We start from the raw sequence: 18,078 nt of genomic DNA on the forward strand, positions 1-18,078 counted from the left end.
TCTCCACAGCCGACAAGGCTTTCATCTCGACTCTGCGATGGGGATGAGCCGCCGATGAAAAACAAAAGAATAAAAAAGGGAACTTTAGATTTCTTGACATCAAAATGCCAGGGAGGAGAGATACTGCACGAAGATATCGACTTGTGTTTATGTTATGTTGTGTCGGTTTTGATGGTCAGTGTTTGAAAGGCGGCGGAAATTTCCGTCGCTGCTGACGTTGCGCAAGTGTTTTGATTCTCTCTCTCTCTCTAGCCATCCTTATGTGACATCTGTTCTCCACACCTTGATTTGTGCATGTCGACAACAACAACACAACATGCAGAGCATACAGACAGGCCGCATTGCGCCGCGCTTTTGAATCATCGTCTTATGGCTTTGGCACCGAGTCGAGCAGATGCTGCAGGGCGTCAAGATGAATAGGCGATGACTTATTATATTTTCTTTCACCGGCGGGCTTCTGTGAAATTAAATTCCTCAATCTTAATGATGCTATAATTTCTGTAGTAACGTTAGCCCCTGACACCATTGGCGTGGCGTGGCATGCTTGAAAGCAGCCATGGCCCGCACTTGCTATTTCACCCAAACTCTCAATTACATTCAACTCCATTAAAATGGAGAAACAAGAAAGCAAATTATTCACAGGGCCTAATAAAGCAGGTTATTTCTTCAGGCTCCACTCTGTCTTCTTGTTTTTATTAGTCCCTTAATAATAAGCCCCAGTCTCAGGCTTACATTTGATTTAGCATCATAGAGAAAAACACATTTGGAATAAAGATACTTTTACTCAGTTAAATTCCCCACTGAGCCCCAATTTGTTAGCAGCTTTAACTACAGCAAGTTTGGACCACGGCTCCATTTTTTATCTTTGTTTTAATTGTACATTTCCCTATGAGAAGATTGTTTAACAGTCCCAGCTATTTTCACTGAAGCAACCCCCTTCGCTCCCGGCTGTTTTACTGGATTACAGATTACAGTCTCTTGTTCCCTCAGGAGAAAGCACATTCGCATCTGTTTCCATTTTTGCAGCAATTAGCATTAGAGCATAGCTAAGTTTGATCAATATTCACATTTGTGGTGACAACACTGACAAAAAAGGCTTGTCGCGACATGGCCCTGGCTGATCTCTTATACTCGCATTGCTTTATAAGCCCCCTCTTTTTGTCAGAAGCTGCGTCAAAGTTCTGAATGCTCTTGCATGGAAAAAAAACAACTTTTTGGGAGTGAAGGACAAAGTATTAAAAAAAAAAAATCATACATTTTTGGATTTGAATGAGTTAAGAATGACAAAAGTGTTTTTTCGCCCCAGAAAACGAAAGTGTGCCTAGGCTCAGTCCTATGATCCTCTCCCCCACTGAGATCAATTCAGTGCGTATCACAGTGATTCACGGGATCCATGTCTCACTCTAATATCCCAGCTTTTCCACACATCTCACATAACCTCCAACCCCAACCCTCTTTTTAGTCTGTCAGGCTGAATTGACAGGCACCAGTTTGCCTCCCTCCCTTGACAAGGTGAGAACATGTCCGTCAAGCGCGGCGCGAGACAACCTGTCAGATCGAGCTCTGTTTCTCTCTCGGTGCAGCTTTGACCTCATTTCATCTGGCTCAGTGTGTTTTACTCTCTTTTTGGATTTAATTTTGCACCCCCCCCACCCCCTCCCCCCTTCCCTATTCTCTAGACAAAGTGGACTAAGACAACACTGTTGAGATGCGTTATGTTCTCTTGTCAATTGAAGAACGTATGAATCATTAAATTGCCTTCCTTGTCTAACCTTCAGTTTACTATTTGCCTCCCCAGATGTTCATTGCCCATCTTTGCAAGTCGAAGAATGGAAGTTTCCACATTCCGCTCGGGATAACATCACAGGTGAAGCGAACTCTCTTAAAGTTTCTTTTGCGTTCTTTTGTGAGGATGCTAACGAAGGCCGACGCCGTTCGCAGGCTTTAATTTGCTGAGGCGGTTCTCCCTTCTCAAGAATCCAGACGTCAAGAAGATCCGCAACCCTCGCGGGCCCGTCATCCTCCGCTTGGGCAAGGCTCCCCTCGTTCGGCCCACCGAGTAAGTTTAACGCACACACGCGGGCCCTTCTGTGGATGAAAGAAAAGACCAAGAAGAGAACGTTGGCCCCAATGTGAAATATGGAGGAGGCTCCAGTCTGACAGTTAGCAGTTAGCTAGGAAGCCTCTGAACCTTGGAAAACCACACATCCACAGGCCTGATTGTATTTCCAGATAGACCACTTCCTCTCCCTAAAACTGAACCCAGCAGCCAATTTGGCTTACTAGAGTTCGGGTTCGAGTTCACAACCGGGTTTATTATGTCATTTTCTTCGAACTTCTGATTAGAACATGCTGTATGGTTTTGTAAAGTACTGCTAGTGGTCCTGAAGTATAGTCTCAGTCACAGTCACCCGTCGATTGACCTATGAACCGTCCTCTGATGAGATAGGCTCCACCCCCCCAACCACCCCCCCCCCCACAGCATCGAACCAGAAAGTGTGCAAAATTGACAACTCGATTAACTCTTTGACTGCCAAAAACGTTAAATAACGTTTAGTAAAATCCTATGGAGGAGTGCCAAAGACGTTAAAAGACGTTTTTTTTTTCAAAACAGAGGTGAAACTAACCATTTTCTATTGTTGATTACTCAAAAACGGAATAAGGTAGAACCAAACTATCTTTCTGATGAAAGATGAGAGTCCAATCTTTCATTTGGTAGTATGTGTGTTTCCATAGTCCAAACACATCATTTTCTGTGGACCTTGAAAGATCAGTCAAAAATGCTTAAATCGGCTGGCACTGGCGGCATCCCTTTTCTGAAAACGTCTGGCAGTCAAAGAGTTAACATTTGCATGATATTTAAGGTGACATGCTGACTTGCCGGCAAAATGTAGCCACACAGTAAATTCTGAAGATTAAATCGGACTCTATTTTGAGTAAATTGGACTCTATTTAGAGTGGGACCAAATAGACTCAGTTATAGAGTAATATTTACACTTAGTAGGAGGGGCATAGCACAGGTGGTAGTGTGGCAGTCGCAAGCTGAACGTCGTGAGTTCATTCCTCAACCCTTGAGTGACTTTTATTTTATCTTTTTTTTTTTTTTTCAATTCTTTATTTTATTTTCGGTCTCTTGGCGCTACGAAGATTCCAGCAGTAATATACTAACACACAGCAGGAGCTGCGTGGCTCAGGGAGTAGGTTGTGAATTTCGTTCCTCAACCCTTGAGTGATTTTTATTTATTTATTTTACTCTCTTTCAAGTGAAAATATTACTCTTAAACTGAGTCTATTTGGTCCCACCCTAAATAGTAAACATTACTCTCCAAAATGTACTGTCTACAGGTGGTCTTTCCTTGGATTGACAAATTGACGGATGTTGCAGTGACGTAACATGATTGTTAAAAGTTCCGATCCATGTAGAAAAATAAATACACCAACCAAGGCTTGTTCCATGGCTTTTCGCTCCACGCATGTGATTGCATGCTTTTGCATTAATGTGCTAAATCCGCCTTAGTGTGCTGAAACCATAAAACATGGCGCGCTGTCACTCAAGCAGCTTTTTAATTCATCCGCAATGAGCCTGACTAAAGGCTGAGATGCGTGTACAGTGATTGGAGACTAATGGTTTGCTTTGTATTAGAGGCTAATCGACTCACAAATGACTGACAGCCAAATGAAGCTACTTGTTTCTTGGCGGTCTCATTTGTCTGTTGCCAGTGAAATGGGCAGCGCTCAGCAAAACAGGATTTGATTGCTTTAGGCCTGTTTCTTTTATGTCGCTGGAGTGCGTCAAAAGAGGGAAAAGCCATTTTCTGATATCATGGCTCGCAGTCCAGATTGCAATCAAAGAATTTCACATGTATTAGTCCTGCAATATGTGGTCCAATGTACAAAAAGAGAAAAAAAAAGCTTTGAGGCTAAACATCCTAAGAAATCTAAAGCAGACTCAACTGACTGGCATGATGATTTTGTTTATGTATTAAATGTGTTACTCCGTAGTAGAGCTTTCAAAATGAATCGCTTACTCAACAAGTAGTCGTTTTCTAAAATACTCGTTTGGAGCCATTTTTTATTTAAAATTGTCCAAATCCTCTGGTTTTAGCATATCAACAGTAATTGTTCACTGATTTCTGTAGGCTTTGATGAAAGAAGACTGATTATCTTCTCTATTTAATCAAAATAAAACATTTGCAAATTTTTACGTTTTTACTTTGCAAAACAACGAACGAACCGATAACATAGTACAACATCAATTCCACCTTTATTTAATCATTAAACAAATACAAAGTACAAAATAAACACAAATCATTGGTTAAAAAAACAATAATCGAGGGAAAAATTCATTTATAATCCGCTTTAATGCAAAATTAAAAGGAAGCCGATTAGTCGATAGAATAATCGATAGAATAATCGATAGAATAATCGATAGAATAATCGATAGAATAATCGATAGATTAATAAATTCTAAAAATGTTTGATAGTGACAGCACTAACTGTTGAATATTTTTTTGTGAGAGAGACCCTGAATACCAAAAGTATGTGATTTTTTTCCGTGTGTTTTTTTTCTCCAGAAGAGCAAGATGTGGAAGACGATTTAAAAAAAACGCAAATGAAACATTGCATACTGTCGCTATTTGTTGCTTTCCGTAACACCACAAATCCATCCATGTGGCACCAGCCTTTCTAAAAAAATTTTTTTTTTTACAAAACTCTTCCTCTGTCCATGCTTAATTTTTTTCAAAACCCCAATTTTCTCCTTCTCACCTTTACTTTCTACTTCCATCGGATCTTCCTTCAGTCATAAATCACTTCATGATGAAGAAAGACAGGATATAGGAATATTTCAAAGAATTTGCCATCTGAGTGAGCATACTTTTGTTTGTGAACCTTTCATCCCTCAGAACACCTTCATGCAGTGAATATTTGTCTGTGTGAATTTATGTGCTTAGATGCCCTTGACCAAAACGGAGAGATGCGGCTTGCTGGGCTGTATCTGCTATGAAAATTAGTGCCAAAGGGTTACGGACTTATTGTGTGCTTTGCATTGTAATGCTGGCTCTATCCTCAATATGTGTGTGTGTGTGGGGGGGGGGGGGGGGGGGGGATAAACGGAAATAACAAAACAAGCTTTGCATATCAAAAAGCTCACACAGGCTCAGACCATGTCATTTTATCTTCAAGCATATCAGAGGACATTTGGACACCAAATTGATTTAATTTGGTAAGAAGGTTTTTACAAATCTGTGAAAATGTAAACACACCGCATTTTACCGTAAATGTCAACTTTTCAACCGTTTGTTAATTTATCACGTGGTAACAGTAATTATGTTTTTTTGTTTAATGCCATTTTTAAACTGCTATTTTGAATTCAGTTATGAACGTACCTATTTAGCGTATTTGTTCCTTTCCTGACTTTTTGCTGCTTTATTCAAGATGTGTCTGCACTCTAAGGAGAGAAAAAAAACTGACATTTTAGTTTAACATGGTGATGTTCAAAGGAGGCTTTGGCATTTTAATGGCGTTATGCTTGTGGAATAAAAGTGAACTAAATGTAAAAAAGTGATGTAAAGGGGTGCCGGTACGGGCAATTGTTTTTGATGGTTGCCAGTGGTCCTCGAATCCTCATTGTAGGACGAGGAACTTGTGAACTTAATTACCGTCACAGATGTGTTTAATTTACTATTTTGTACCCTCAGGTTGTTTATGGACTCCTGGACAATTGCAGTCCTTTCACTTTTGGATGATCTTTCATACCTCGTCTTCAGGATATAAATAAATAAATAAATGTCTTTACCCATCTCGAAATGGGAGACAGACTTATCTATAGCACCGAAATCGGACTTTTGGATTCAAGTTTGTGAAAACGCATTTAAAATGACAAAACACACAAATTTACAACTTATCCAATATAAAATTATTCATAGAACATACATTACTCAATATATGATTAAGAAAATGGGACTCTCAGACTCCGACATTTGTCTCCAATGTTTACAAAACACTACAGACACTTATGTTCATGCTTTATGGTTATGTACTCCGGTTATGTATTTCTGGACTAAAGTCTTAGAAAAACTTTCCGCTATTTTGGACTGTAGGATACCTTTATCTCCAAACTTGTGTTTGCTAGGTGACCTAACAACAACTGACTTACCACATAAACAATTTCAATCTACACTTGTAGCCCTTACCATCGCTAAAAAAAACAATTCTTGTTAACTGGAAAAATAAACAAACTCTGAATATCGACCAATGGTCTAACCTCCTCATAAATCACATTTTAATGGAAAAAATATCTGCCTCAAATAAAAACCAAATATCAAAATTTATAGAAACATGGTCTACGTATATAGAATTTTTTAACCTCATTCTGGTTACTTAATTATGTCTGTTAGCGAGAGCCACTACATCGTGATAACTTGCATTGATGTTTCTGCATTTGGCAATTTATTATTATATTATATTATTAGTATGGGATTTTTTTAATAGGTTTTCGGTGAACTGATGAATACACACACGCTCGCACGCACGCACGCACACACACACACGCACATACACGTACTCACTCACATACAAAAAAATTAAAAAAATTATATATATATGTGTGTATATGTATATATGTGTATATATATTTTAAAAAAAAAGAGAAAAAAACTTTTTTTTTGTTAGTTTTTTTTTTAAAAAGGAGCGCAATGATGATGTCAAATCGAATGAACAATACTGAGCTCTCCTGAAAAAAAAAAAAAAAAAAGGATATAAATTCCCATGCGAATCGGCTTCATTTTGAATTATGTATCAATTCGAAACTTTTTGTAGAAGTTTTCACAACTAATAGTCTTGCATTGTCCCATAGCTCAAAATTTGCCAATCTCACATTGCAAAGTCGTGCCAGGACAGACCAAGTGACTTCTTCCTTGAATAGTAATTACCGTATCTTCCACTGAAAATGAATTTCACTCCTCGGGATTTTATTTGACGCGTCGAGGTCACGCTGCGGCAGCATATCATCAAGCGTTCTGAACTTTTCTGTGTTGTAGTGAGGTGTTTCCTGATGGCCTTCCCGAGGAGTTCACTCTGATATTCACCTTGACATTAAAGAAAGCCGCCCTGAGGGACACCACCTACCTCCTTCAGATATCTGATGAGCAGGGATACCCTCAGGTTTTTTTCTTCTTACAGCGCCGTCTTTGTAGTCACTGGCTTACATCTACTCCTCTTCTCCCCCCCCCCCCCCCCGACGTCGCTACCTCCGGATTCCCCCGTCGCTCTATTTCGCATGCAATGTATATTTTCTCTTTTATCCAAGCATCCTTTCCTTTCATGATCATCACTTCTGTTCCGATGCAGCTACCTAGCGCTCTATAATGTAATCATTTCCTGAAAATGTAATAAGGCCTGAAAACACAATGACATTTGCGCTTAACTCGATCAAAAATGTAATGAAAGAAAATGATGGAATCATTTCACCAATAATGTAATAAAAAATAATATATATGCTCATTTTCAGTCCTAAATTCCAAATTGACTGCTGTTGAGATCCACACCAAAAACCGGAGTGTTACAATTTTGGTGTTAAATGTTACAGAGTTGATTTCAACCCCCAACGTGTATTTTTAACATTGTCTGATTTAAATGGAGTCAGTGTTGGAGTTATTTGACAAAGTTGATTAATTTAGTGTTAAACCAACCAAAGCTCCGCCCACTTCATTACAACTACTCTGAACTTCTGGAGTGTTACAGTTAAATGTACTTGTTTGTTTGTTTGGGTGGTCGGTGCTGGATTTCACTTTCCTTTCTTTTCTTTGGTCCTTCCTCGGGTCTCCTGACAGCCTCACGACTCTGGCTGGAAGTGTTCGGTTTAGGTGAACGGTATGGGATTTTTTTTTCAATAGGTTTTAGGTGAACTAATGAATACACACACGCACGCACATACACATAATCACCCACATACAAAAAAAATAAATAAATAATAAAATAAAATAAAATATATAAAAAAAAAAGGAGAGCAATGATGATGACATGTCAAATCGGTAAAATTACCGAATGAACAATACTGAGCTCTCCAGAAAAAAAAAATAAAATAAATGTACTTGTTCGTTTTTGTTCAATGTTATGTTTATGTTTTATTGTTGAACTTAAATTCACTTTTGTATCAGAGTTTTAGTGTTGTAATAGTAACACAGCATGCTGTATATTGGCATAACGTAGTAATTTTCGGACAAAAAGTTTTTATTTCGTTATTGGTGAAATTCTCATTCTTAGGTTTTGTTACATTTTTGATCAAGTTAAGTGCAAATTGTATTACGTTTTCAGGAAAATATTACATTATAAATGGTACTTCATTTATATAGCGCCTTTTCACCTTATAGGGCGCTACAAGCTAGCTTTTGCAGTCACTTTCTAAAACCTTTAAGTCAAGTCAAGTTTATTTATATAGCCCTTAATCTCCAAAAAGTCTCAAAGGGCTTCACATGCCCACAGTTGACAAATATTAACGACATTCCTGATCGAAACACAAAGAGGGCAAGGAAAAACTAAAAAAAAAAACATTAACCCTGGAGAACCCAATAACCCTTTTCTTCTTTGGAAAATTATGAATTATACATTAAATGACTGCTATAAATTCACTGAACACCAAAATATATATTTTTTTCAATTTTAACACTTTATTCCCTAATTTAGGATTAGGGCAAAATTTGACCCTTTTGGGATTTAGGGGTATCATTTCGAAAAATCTGAATAATAAAAACTGTCAGTAAACTATTTTGAATTTAAGAAAATAATCAATCAAATACACAGCTACATTGAACAATATAATTTTTTTTGTTTTAATTGTTGCATTTTAGAACTGGATTTTGAATGTACAAACACACTTTGGCCAATGGAAACAAGAACACAGGGACAAAATCACTGCTGGAAAAAAAAAAAGGGTCTTAGTTATTTGAGTAGCAGAATTTATAGGGGTCAAATTTGACCCCGTGGGTTCTCCAGGGTTTTAAGGGAAAAATAAAAAACAGGACCGCTAATGTGGTAACGTGGTCCTCTACTATTCTCACTTTCATTCCAGGCACCTTAACCCGCGCTTTTTCCTCGTTCAAATTGTCTACTCTCGTCTTCTTTCTCACGCTCATCCATTCAACAGGGTTCCGTCTTACTGTATTCCCATTCATTGTTATTCACGCATGTACATTGCATGATGAAGCACAGCGGTTCCTCGGAGTACCTATAATCACTAGAAGCCAGATTTAAATACTCAATATGCATGATGAATGGAGGCCAGGTCGCCTCATTAGGAATGATTTATTGGCTCCGCCGCTCGTGTGTGTAATTAATGTCTTCCTTTTTAAATCATCCCCGTGTGTGTGTTCTACACCTCCGCCAAGTGGCTGCCGCATGTACATATTACTCTTTGTTGACAACGATTCCTGTCAATGTCAGATTTAGGAGCATCAAGTACTTTTGAATATTCATAATTGTGCGTTTTGCCGCCCGCGTATCCCGCAGCTCTCCGTGGACCTCAACGGCCAAGATGGCACCTTGTCGTTGAGAGCCAGGCGGGCGGACGTCACGGATGACCTGGTGAGCTGCGCGTTCGCAAACGAGGGTGTGGAATCGTTGCTGGACTTACGCTGGCACAAGGTGGCCCTCAGCGTGGGACGGGATTCTGCTTCCCTCCTGGTGGACTGCAGTCCCGTCGAGACTCAGCCCCTGGAGCCCCGTGGCAAACTGGCCACTGATGGACATACGCTGCTGGGGGTTCGAGCTACAGATGCTGGTCCTGTACAGGTACGTTCTGGAATCAATCATAAATCTTGAAATAGTGAAAGTTTTACAATCTTCTGGAATGTGTGTCATAAAAAATATATCGAGATCTTGAACTTTATTCTTGGGTGGGTATTTATACTTGTGGGAATGCTGAAAGCATGTTAATATGATTTTTATACTCCACAATTTTTTTTTTGCTGTGAATTAACTCCCACATAATACTTCTGATTTACACCGTTCAAATTTCAACTTGCTTCAAAAATTCTCGCTTTCCGGGGTATTTATCGTCCGATTCCACATTACGTACAGTATTCGCACAATTTAGTGTTAAATATCAACTTTTCCCAATTCATTTCAATGGGACTGACATTGAACTTTACATACAACTGACCATCATTACCAGCTATCTGATACTGCTCAGTGTTGCATTTGGTTAATTTGCCTTGTCCCGTAACCAGGAGGTCGCGGGTTCAAATTTTCCATCTAAATGAATGGAGGGTACGTTAAGCTAACACTTTTCCATATAAATCTCAATTTGCTTCAAAAATTCACCTCTCCCGGGTTCAAATATTATTTTGATTCATTTATTTTTCAACTACAATTAATACTTTGTCATTTTCACATAAAGTATCTTTCAATTCACTTCATAAGCATTCAGCTTAGCATTCAGCTATTAGCATTCCCACGCAATTTCTGCAGAAATTGCACTTAGTCTAGTGAATTTCGATCTATTCATTTGTTTTGGTTTTGGATTATTTTTTAACATGCACTGTTTAGAGAAACCTTTAGATTGCCAGTTATAACATCTCTTGAGCTATTACAAACCTTGCTCTTAATCTTAAGAATCTTAATCTTTGTGTCTATCTTGTTATAAAGACTTCTATGCAATTGGACGTACGGAACTTTAAGTGGCTTGGTAGTTCCTTGTAATAACAACAAACCCTTGGTATACTCTTTAAGTAACATATTAGTCTGTTTGAAGAACCCTCCACTGGCTCTGTGATGAGTGGGAATAAGAGAATATGTTTGTACTGAAATCCCTTTGTTCCGAAAAATCTTTCTCTGTGTTTGTACGTGTGTATATTCGTATTTGAGTGTGTGTTCTGGACCGTATCCTACGCTCCCGGGTGCTGTTTTTTCGATGAGGCAATCTTGTTCAGTCATGATTAAAAAGAAGCAGACTACCTGGGAGAATGAGCCTGCCGTGAGCCGGGCCTATTAACGTTGAATAGATCCAGTAATCCCGGGCATTTATATTAGTTTAAAGATCAATTAACTTCATTAGTCTGAAAGCATGCAGGGTATTTGGTTAACACAGGAAATGGGTATTCATACACACACGAGCACAAAAACCTCCTGACAAAGTGCTTTGCCAACACTTAATATAAATGAGCGCTTAATTGGCTCTCAACTTTGTTTACCGCCTCATTTACGCTTAGATTATTTATCTTGCTCCCTCTGTTTCTCTCTCAGATGGACGTTCAGCAGGTGGTGCTCTACTGTGATCCATCCCTAGCCAGCCAGGAGACCTGCTGCGAAATACCGGGAGCTCGAGTACGATTTGTAACTTGCATTTTTGCCGGTTAGGCATTTTTTACCCTTTAGTTAGTGTCGTTCCCGACAAGCCAAATAAGGCACCTGCTTCACTTTCTCATCCTAAATATTGACTCAACTTCATAATGGCAAGCAGATGTGACATTGCACACACTCTCTCTTTTTTTTTTTTTTTGTGGGTGAATATGTGTATGTGCGTGTGTGTATTCATTAGTTCACCTAAAACCTATTAAAAAATCCCATACCGTTCACCTAAACCGAACACTTCCAGCCAGAGTCGTGAGGCCGTCAGGAGACCCGAGGAAGGACCAAAGAATTACAAGAATTACACACACTCTCATGTACGGAAGTGTGGAACGACAAATGTGGACTGGGTTATGTCACTCAAACTGCAAAGTCAGTCGAATGTATTTATAAAGTTGTTCCAACGTATTGGTAAAGTCGTTCGAATGTGTTGGTGAAACTTAGGCTAAATGCTAAAAACATAACATTTCGTGCTATAGTGCGGGATGTTATCTTGCGTATGCACAATTGCGGGAAATTTCTCCGCGACGACAATATGGGAAAAAAATGTTTTTAGCAAGTGGCCAACTTTATCAAAACGTTCAAAAGGACTTAACCATTACGTTCGAATGACTTTAACAAGATGTTCAGATGACTTGATAAATACATTTGAACAACTTTGCAGTATCTTCAAATGACAAAGCCCAGTCAATACTGTTTAGCCTACTCCATATTGGCAGTTCAACGCTTCCGTACTCATGCACCATAAAATACTTTAAAATGAACACAGTATCCTTTCCATACAGGATATACAGTATGATCGTGGTATTTATAGTTTGCGCTGAAAGTATTTCATCAAGATTTGACCTGTTCACTTCATTCGTTTAAGTACCCATCTTTTTATTGTTATACAATTATACTAGAAGTCTTGCCTCATGATTTGTTTCAGTTGCATTAAAATAACTGAGTAGAGAGAAATGTGAATAATGTGGCAGCATGGCGGATTAGTAATTAGCATGTCTGCCTCTGGACTCTTAGTGTGAAATTTGCTGTTTTGCATATTGTCGGCATCAATTGGAATCCTCACTTCTTCAAAATCACTACTTTGCCATCATATACAGTAGCGTTGTATAGTTTCAGTCTCTAAAAAAAACCCATTGAGAATTTCAACCTTGAAGTGACATAATGCCGCACAGTTAAAAGTTCAATACTTTGACTACTTTAATATGAATCTCTGCTTGTCATGTGCGATTATGTAAAATAGTTTTATCTTGCATGGTTGCAGTGCCCACCGGATGCCTCCAAAAGTCGACGGGCCGCAGAAAATGACTTGGAAAACACTTTTGGCCAGGTAACAAATAGTACATAAACCCAACATATAAATATATATACTGTATATATATATATATATATATATATATATATATATAGCTTGTTCTGTATCCGCAGGCCATGTCAAAACACTACAAAAAAAAAAAGTGTCTTATGCAACCTATGGGAGTTATTTTTCTCCTCTAATTTCCATGGTGAATATTATGCCTGTCAAATGTTCGTATACCGTTTTCCCACAGCAACATAAGGGCAATTTTTCTGTGTTGCACTCTCTCTAAATTTCATCACTCTTATTAATGGAATATGGAGTACAGGATTATAATGATCATTATTGACCATTATTAAAAAAAACTGTTTTGTTAGTAGCATTATTGTTTTGAACTGTGGCACAAAGCTGTCTGTTGTTTTTGTGACTAATCTGTACTTTTTCTTCTCTAAAAAGGAAATCTTCTCATCCAAAGATCTGGCAGAGAAAGTAAATCTCTTTATTCAAAAGCTTACATTTATCAAAGCCTTATCACTTCATTGAATTTTCATCTTGTAGTAAATTGTTTATCTTATGGTGTAATTTTAGACTAAACCTTTTTATTTTTGTGTGGCTTCGGGTGATGTTTTTTTTTTTTAGAGATATGCAGGTCATGCATTTGTTGTGTCTGTTTTTATGTATCTGTAGTTGATGCATGCGGTTGAAAAAAAACTAGTGTTCCTTTGTTTCTCTTTTCCTCCCTCGCCCACCTTTTTGACTGACTGAGGACTGATTTTCACCTCATTATGCGGCTCACTCGGGAGTTGCGCCTGCTTGATAAATTTTGTCATTCACCTACAACAGGCGTGTTATTTTCACAAATAGAACACAAAACTCTGGATGCTTCATTATGTTGCTGCTGTGTGTGCTTACCCGTGCACACCTGGCCGCAATCCCAGACTTCCTCAATGTAGGTTATTAGGGTTGGGGCGCTGCCACTGAGGGAGAAAGTTCTTGCAAAGACACATAAGTGAACAAATGTGGACAAATTGCACAGGCAACTGTTTTTCGGGGGCAAAAATACGCATTGCACCCGTAGGAATCCCCGGATATACTATAAAAGGCAAATACATAATGTTATTATTTTTAATGAATCAAATCGGAGGGTCAAATTGGCTTCCGTTCAGCCGACTTAACTAATGCTGTGCCTGAAACCAAATCTCATCACAGTTTTTTTTTTTGTTCTGCTAACTTTTAATAGAATCACTGATTTCCTTTTGTGAGGCAAAAATGAAACAATGCACAATGAAAGTGGCATTACTTACACTCCGTGTCAACAACACGGAAAAATCCTTTGAGCTTTTAACTGCAAGGGCCTGACTAAGTCCACTATCAGAGACAAGAGCTTGGAAACAGTGAGTCATCACTGTCACTGATGGCTTTAGGTTTGCTTTTCAAAACAGCGTAAGGGGGAGGAGGCAAGCAGCACTATGCGCCTGTGCAAACTGGCCTGCATGCAGACATAGTTGCAGCGACAATAAGATATGCACTTTATGGTGTGTGAAAGCTCACAGACAGCAGGTGGAAGGCTGACTCGTGATGTAGTTACTTATTATTCAAAAAAGTCGAGCAATTTTTTTTAATGACCATCCAGTTTGGGTTGTGCGGGGCCCCTCCTGTTGCAGAGCATCTGCTCCACTCCGTCGAGTGCTAAGGGAATCTAACATTCCTACTGATCCCTGTCTCCCATGGGTGCTATGGGGTAATGTGTGAGTGCATGTGCACATCCCACATCCTTTTTAACTGTAAACTGCAGCAATGTAGGGATGTTTATTTTTATGAAATAGTGCCACCACCTGGTAAAAGCAAAAACTGAAACATCCTCCTTAAGGTGTGAATTTGAAACGTACGGGTATATATATATATATATATATAATATATATATATATATATATATATATATACCCAATTGTATATATATATATATTTATAATAAATATATATATATAATATATATTTATATATATATATATAATATATATATATACCCAATTATATATATATATGTAATTGGGTATGTATATATATATATATATATACCCGTATGTTTCAAATTCACACCTTAAGGAGAATGTTTCAGTTTTTGCTGTTACCAGGTAACAGGTATAATTATAATAAATATATTATATATATATATGTAATTGGGTATGTGTATATATATATATATATATATATATATATATATATATATACCCGTATGTTTCAAATTCACACCTTAAGGAGGATGTTTCAGTTTTTGCTGTTACCAGGTGGTGGCATATCTATATATATATATATAGTTGCTCACCCATATGTTCATATATATATATATATATATATATATATATATATATATATACATATATATATATATACATATATATATATACATATATATATATATAAGAACTGTTGCTGTTATATAACCGTTTAAATCAATATAAGAACCGTTCAGGTGTTGCTTTCAGCACTTTGCAATCCATAATTTGATTATTGTGATGTTTTGTTTTGGTGCTGTTCATGCGTGTTTGTGTGTGTGTGATCGTTTCAGGTTCTAAATATTGCCCGAAGTTCTGGCATCAAAGGGGAAAAAGGCAACCGGGTGAGTCATACTTTGTGCATACATATGGGTTAATACCAGCGGAATGTGTCGAGTCATTACGTGCCCTGACATGCCTTGTGCTGTAAAGTGCTACATTGAACCACAAAGAAAAATATTTTTTTATGTTACCTTTTTTTTTCCTAGGGTGATGACTGTTCTGGCTTCCAATCAGGTTCGGTAGGTAACTTCACCCGCAACTGGGCTGTTGTGCAGCAAAAATTATTAAGTGGCCTCCGATGATAAAACATGGCAACCGTGTGTCTGTAACCTCAGTGTGCCGGAGGAATCAAGGGAGAGAAGGGAGAGAAAGGAGATATGGTGAGTGCCAATCCTCGGCTACAGGTCAAAACGCCACCTCCTACTGCATCCAAAAACTCCTAACCCTTCAGCAGCTTTCCTCAAAACGTCTTTTTACTGCGAATGATTGTATGCTTCACGTCTTTTTTTTTTCAAAACTGGTGAGTGAGTCAGAGTGTCCCCGCTGCAAATGTCAGTCTGGTTAGGCTTGAGTAAGATTTTACTGCATCTAAATTGTAAAGTTTATTTGAGTGTCATGCCTGTGTTTCGTCTGCATTATGCATGCATCCTTTCAGGTCGTGTGTGTGTATTGTGGAGCAGAGGTTTCTCGCTGGTTGTCCTCTTGGCTGGTCTGACGAGTTGCAGTCTTGTTTTGCTTTGCACCAGTGGTGTGTGTGATATGCACTTTTTAGAATCAGGTCATTGATTTGAGAGTGCTTCTTCCCTCTACAGGCGCTGCCTGCCAACTGGGGTGAAGCAGCTGAATTGAAGGTGAAAGGTTTTAAGAAACGAAGAAGGCCTGACCTTGCTCTAGACCAGCTTGTTAATTTTTGCCTCTTTAATTCCCCCTCGCTCCCTCGGTGAGTTTCTCATCTTTTTATCTGCCTCTTGCCAGGGACTCAAAGGTCAGAAGGGTAACATTGGTCCACAGGGTCTCACGGGCACTCCAGGGAAGGATGTAGGTGTTTCTCATTTTCTTGTCCGCTTGGAAATTGTACACTAATTGAGACCAGGTCAACATCACCGTGCAAAGGTGCATTCAAATTGGTTTATTTTCCAACATGTGCACAAATCCTCTAAATGACTCGCAGCCATTACTGACATTGTAACTGTATGTATAAATACAGTCTCTGGGTAATCAAAATTGGACTGTAGGCTCCAGAAAATACCCAACTACCGTAAAATCCTGCATATAATACAGCCCCCTCAAAATCACCCTTAAAAAATATATATATCTCCATACTTGTGTACAATACAGTCCCCTGATTTGCTTATTATCAGTAAATACTATGAATGAACAAAAATGCATAACATACCAATAAATGGTAAATGGACTAACCTTTTCTAATAATCTTTCACTTAGTGTGAGCTAAGTGGACAATTGACGTTTGATTTGATTTGCAAAAAAAATGTGTGTTACTCCCAGGATTTTCCCGCCAATGCCGTAAATGCTCATGGACAGATATCAGCACACAAGGGGACTTTTATCAGACTAAGGGCATACATATATTCACTCAACCTATATGGCATTAATCTTCAAGCTCAGACTCCCATTGATATCTCATCCCCATTCTCTGCCCCAGCTTGAAGTCAGTCTAGTAATGCCGGTTAGATTAGACTAGAGCAACAAAGCTTGCACAATCAATGCCGCCTCATTGACCGGGCTCTCCGTCTGGCACGCAGACAGCTCCCTATTCTGGAAGATTTAAACCTTTTAATCTTCCCAGTTCGGAGTGGTGATCCTGCAGTCGCAACGGAAAGTTTTGAGGAACAAATTACAACGCGTACGTCTGCTCTGAGATATTCCCCCCCGGTTCAAGCATCAGACACTCGTGTTCAGTCGTTCACCAGGCTAAGTGGTTTTTGCGACAGATGGATTTGGCAGAGGATAGATTCTTCTTAAGCCTCCATCCATCTGACGTGGCGAATATAAATGTGCTTGTTGATGTGACTGGAATTAGGCAGACAGAAATTGGCCTCAAAAGCTGAAGATAATGCCTCATACACAGTAGAATATTCAGCTAGTTCTGGTTTTAAGATGTCTAACACGTGGGAAATTAACAGACGCCTTTGACAATTTTTGAAGAGAGAGTTTTGGAGATGTCGTTCCGTTACTCAGGCTGACATTGATTATGTCGCTGACCTGTACTGACACCGTCACACTTTTTTTCTGTCTGTCATCATTTTCCAGGGTCGAGCAGGCTCCATCTGTGTTGTCGGCCCCAAGGGACAGAAGGTCTGTGTGCATTAAATCGTAGCTATCTTTCTATCACCCTCTGTGTCACATCTTCACTGTCGCATCAGTATAGAACAGATCTGGATTGACCTTTTTAACAGGGTACTTCAGGATCAGTGGGTCCGGAAGGCTTGGCAGGGGAGCCAGGGTTGCCCGGACATCCAGGCCCGCCCGGAGTTGGAAAGCCAGGTCCAGCTGTGAGTAATTCAAGTAAATCCACTAATCCACAGGTGTCATTTTACTAGATTGAATGGTAAACATTAAATTGAGACGGGGAATTGAATTTGGGATGAGGATAAAAAATTGTGTTCTTCTCAAGGGCCCTCCTGGTCAGCCTGGTGGTGCAAAAGGAGACTTGGTGAGTTTATAATTGTACTTATTCTGGTACAGTCTTTCTTTCTTTTTGCCCACTTAATGTTCTGTCCTCAACAGGGTGAACCTGGACCTGGCGGATTACCCGGCGATCCAGTGAGATACTTTTAAGACATGCAGTAATGTGAAAAAGTCTTAGGGTCTATTCAACCAGTTGTACTGAATGTGTTTGATCTGGTCCATTGGTTC

The 18,078-nt window shown here is 38.9% G+C and overlaps 1 protein-coding gene across 2 annotated transcripts in view; it reads left to right on the forward strand.

Moving 5' to 3' along the window:
* Positions 1-18,078, forward strand: part of col16a1 (collagen, type XVI, alpha 1) — a 53,111-nt gene that overhangs the window by 12,893 nt on the left and 22,140 nt on the right. For both annotated transcript variants that reach the window (XM_077549514.1, XM_077549515.1), the window contains exons 3-18: positions 1,799-1,867; positions 1,942-2,059; positions 7,041-7,164; positions 9,508-9,789; positions 11,242-11,322; positions 12,611-12,676; positions 13,100-13,132; positions 15,213-15,263; positions 15,408-15,440; positions 15,537-15,581; positions 16,014-16,052; positions 16,177-16,239; positions 17,473-17,517; positions 17,619-17,714; positions 17,837-17,875; positions 17,950-17,985. In XM_077549514.1, the coding sequence (XP_077405640.1) occupies positions 1,799-1,867; positions 1,942-2,059; positions 7,041-7,164; positions 9,508-9,789; positions 11,242-11,322; positions 12,611-12,676; positions 13,100-13,132; positions 15,213-15,263; positions 15,408-15,440; positions 15,537-15,581; positions 16,014-16,052; positions 16,177-16,239; positions 17,473-17,517; positions 17,619-17,714; positions 17,837-17,875; positions 17,950-17,985 (1,220 nt within the window). The remainder of the gene's footprint in view (positions 1-1,798; positions 1,868-1,941; positions 2,060-7,040; positions 7,165-9,507; positions 9,790-11,241; positions 11,323-12,610; positions 12,677-13,099; positions 13,133-15,212; positions 15,264-15,407; positions 15,441-15,536; positions 15,582-16,013; positions 16,053-16,176; positions 16,240-17,472; positions 17,518-17,618; positions 17,715-17,836; positions 17,876-17,949; positions 17,986-18,078) is intronic.

The sequence above is a fragment of the Vanacampus margaritifer genome, chromosome 17 (assembly GCF_051991255.1).
Source record: "Vanacampus margaritifer isolate UIUO_Vmar chromosome 17, RoL_Vmar_1.0, whole genome shotgun sequence".
In the NCBI taxonomy this organism is placed as follows: Eukaryota; Metazoa; Chordata; class Actinopteri; order Syngnathiformes; family Syngnathidae; genus Vanacampus; species Vanacampus margaritifer.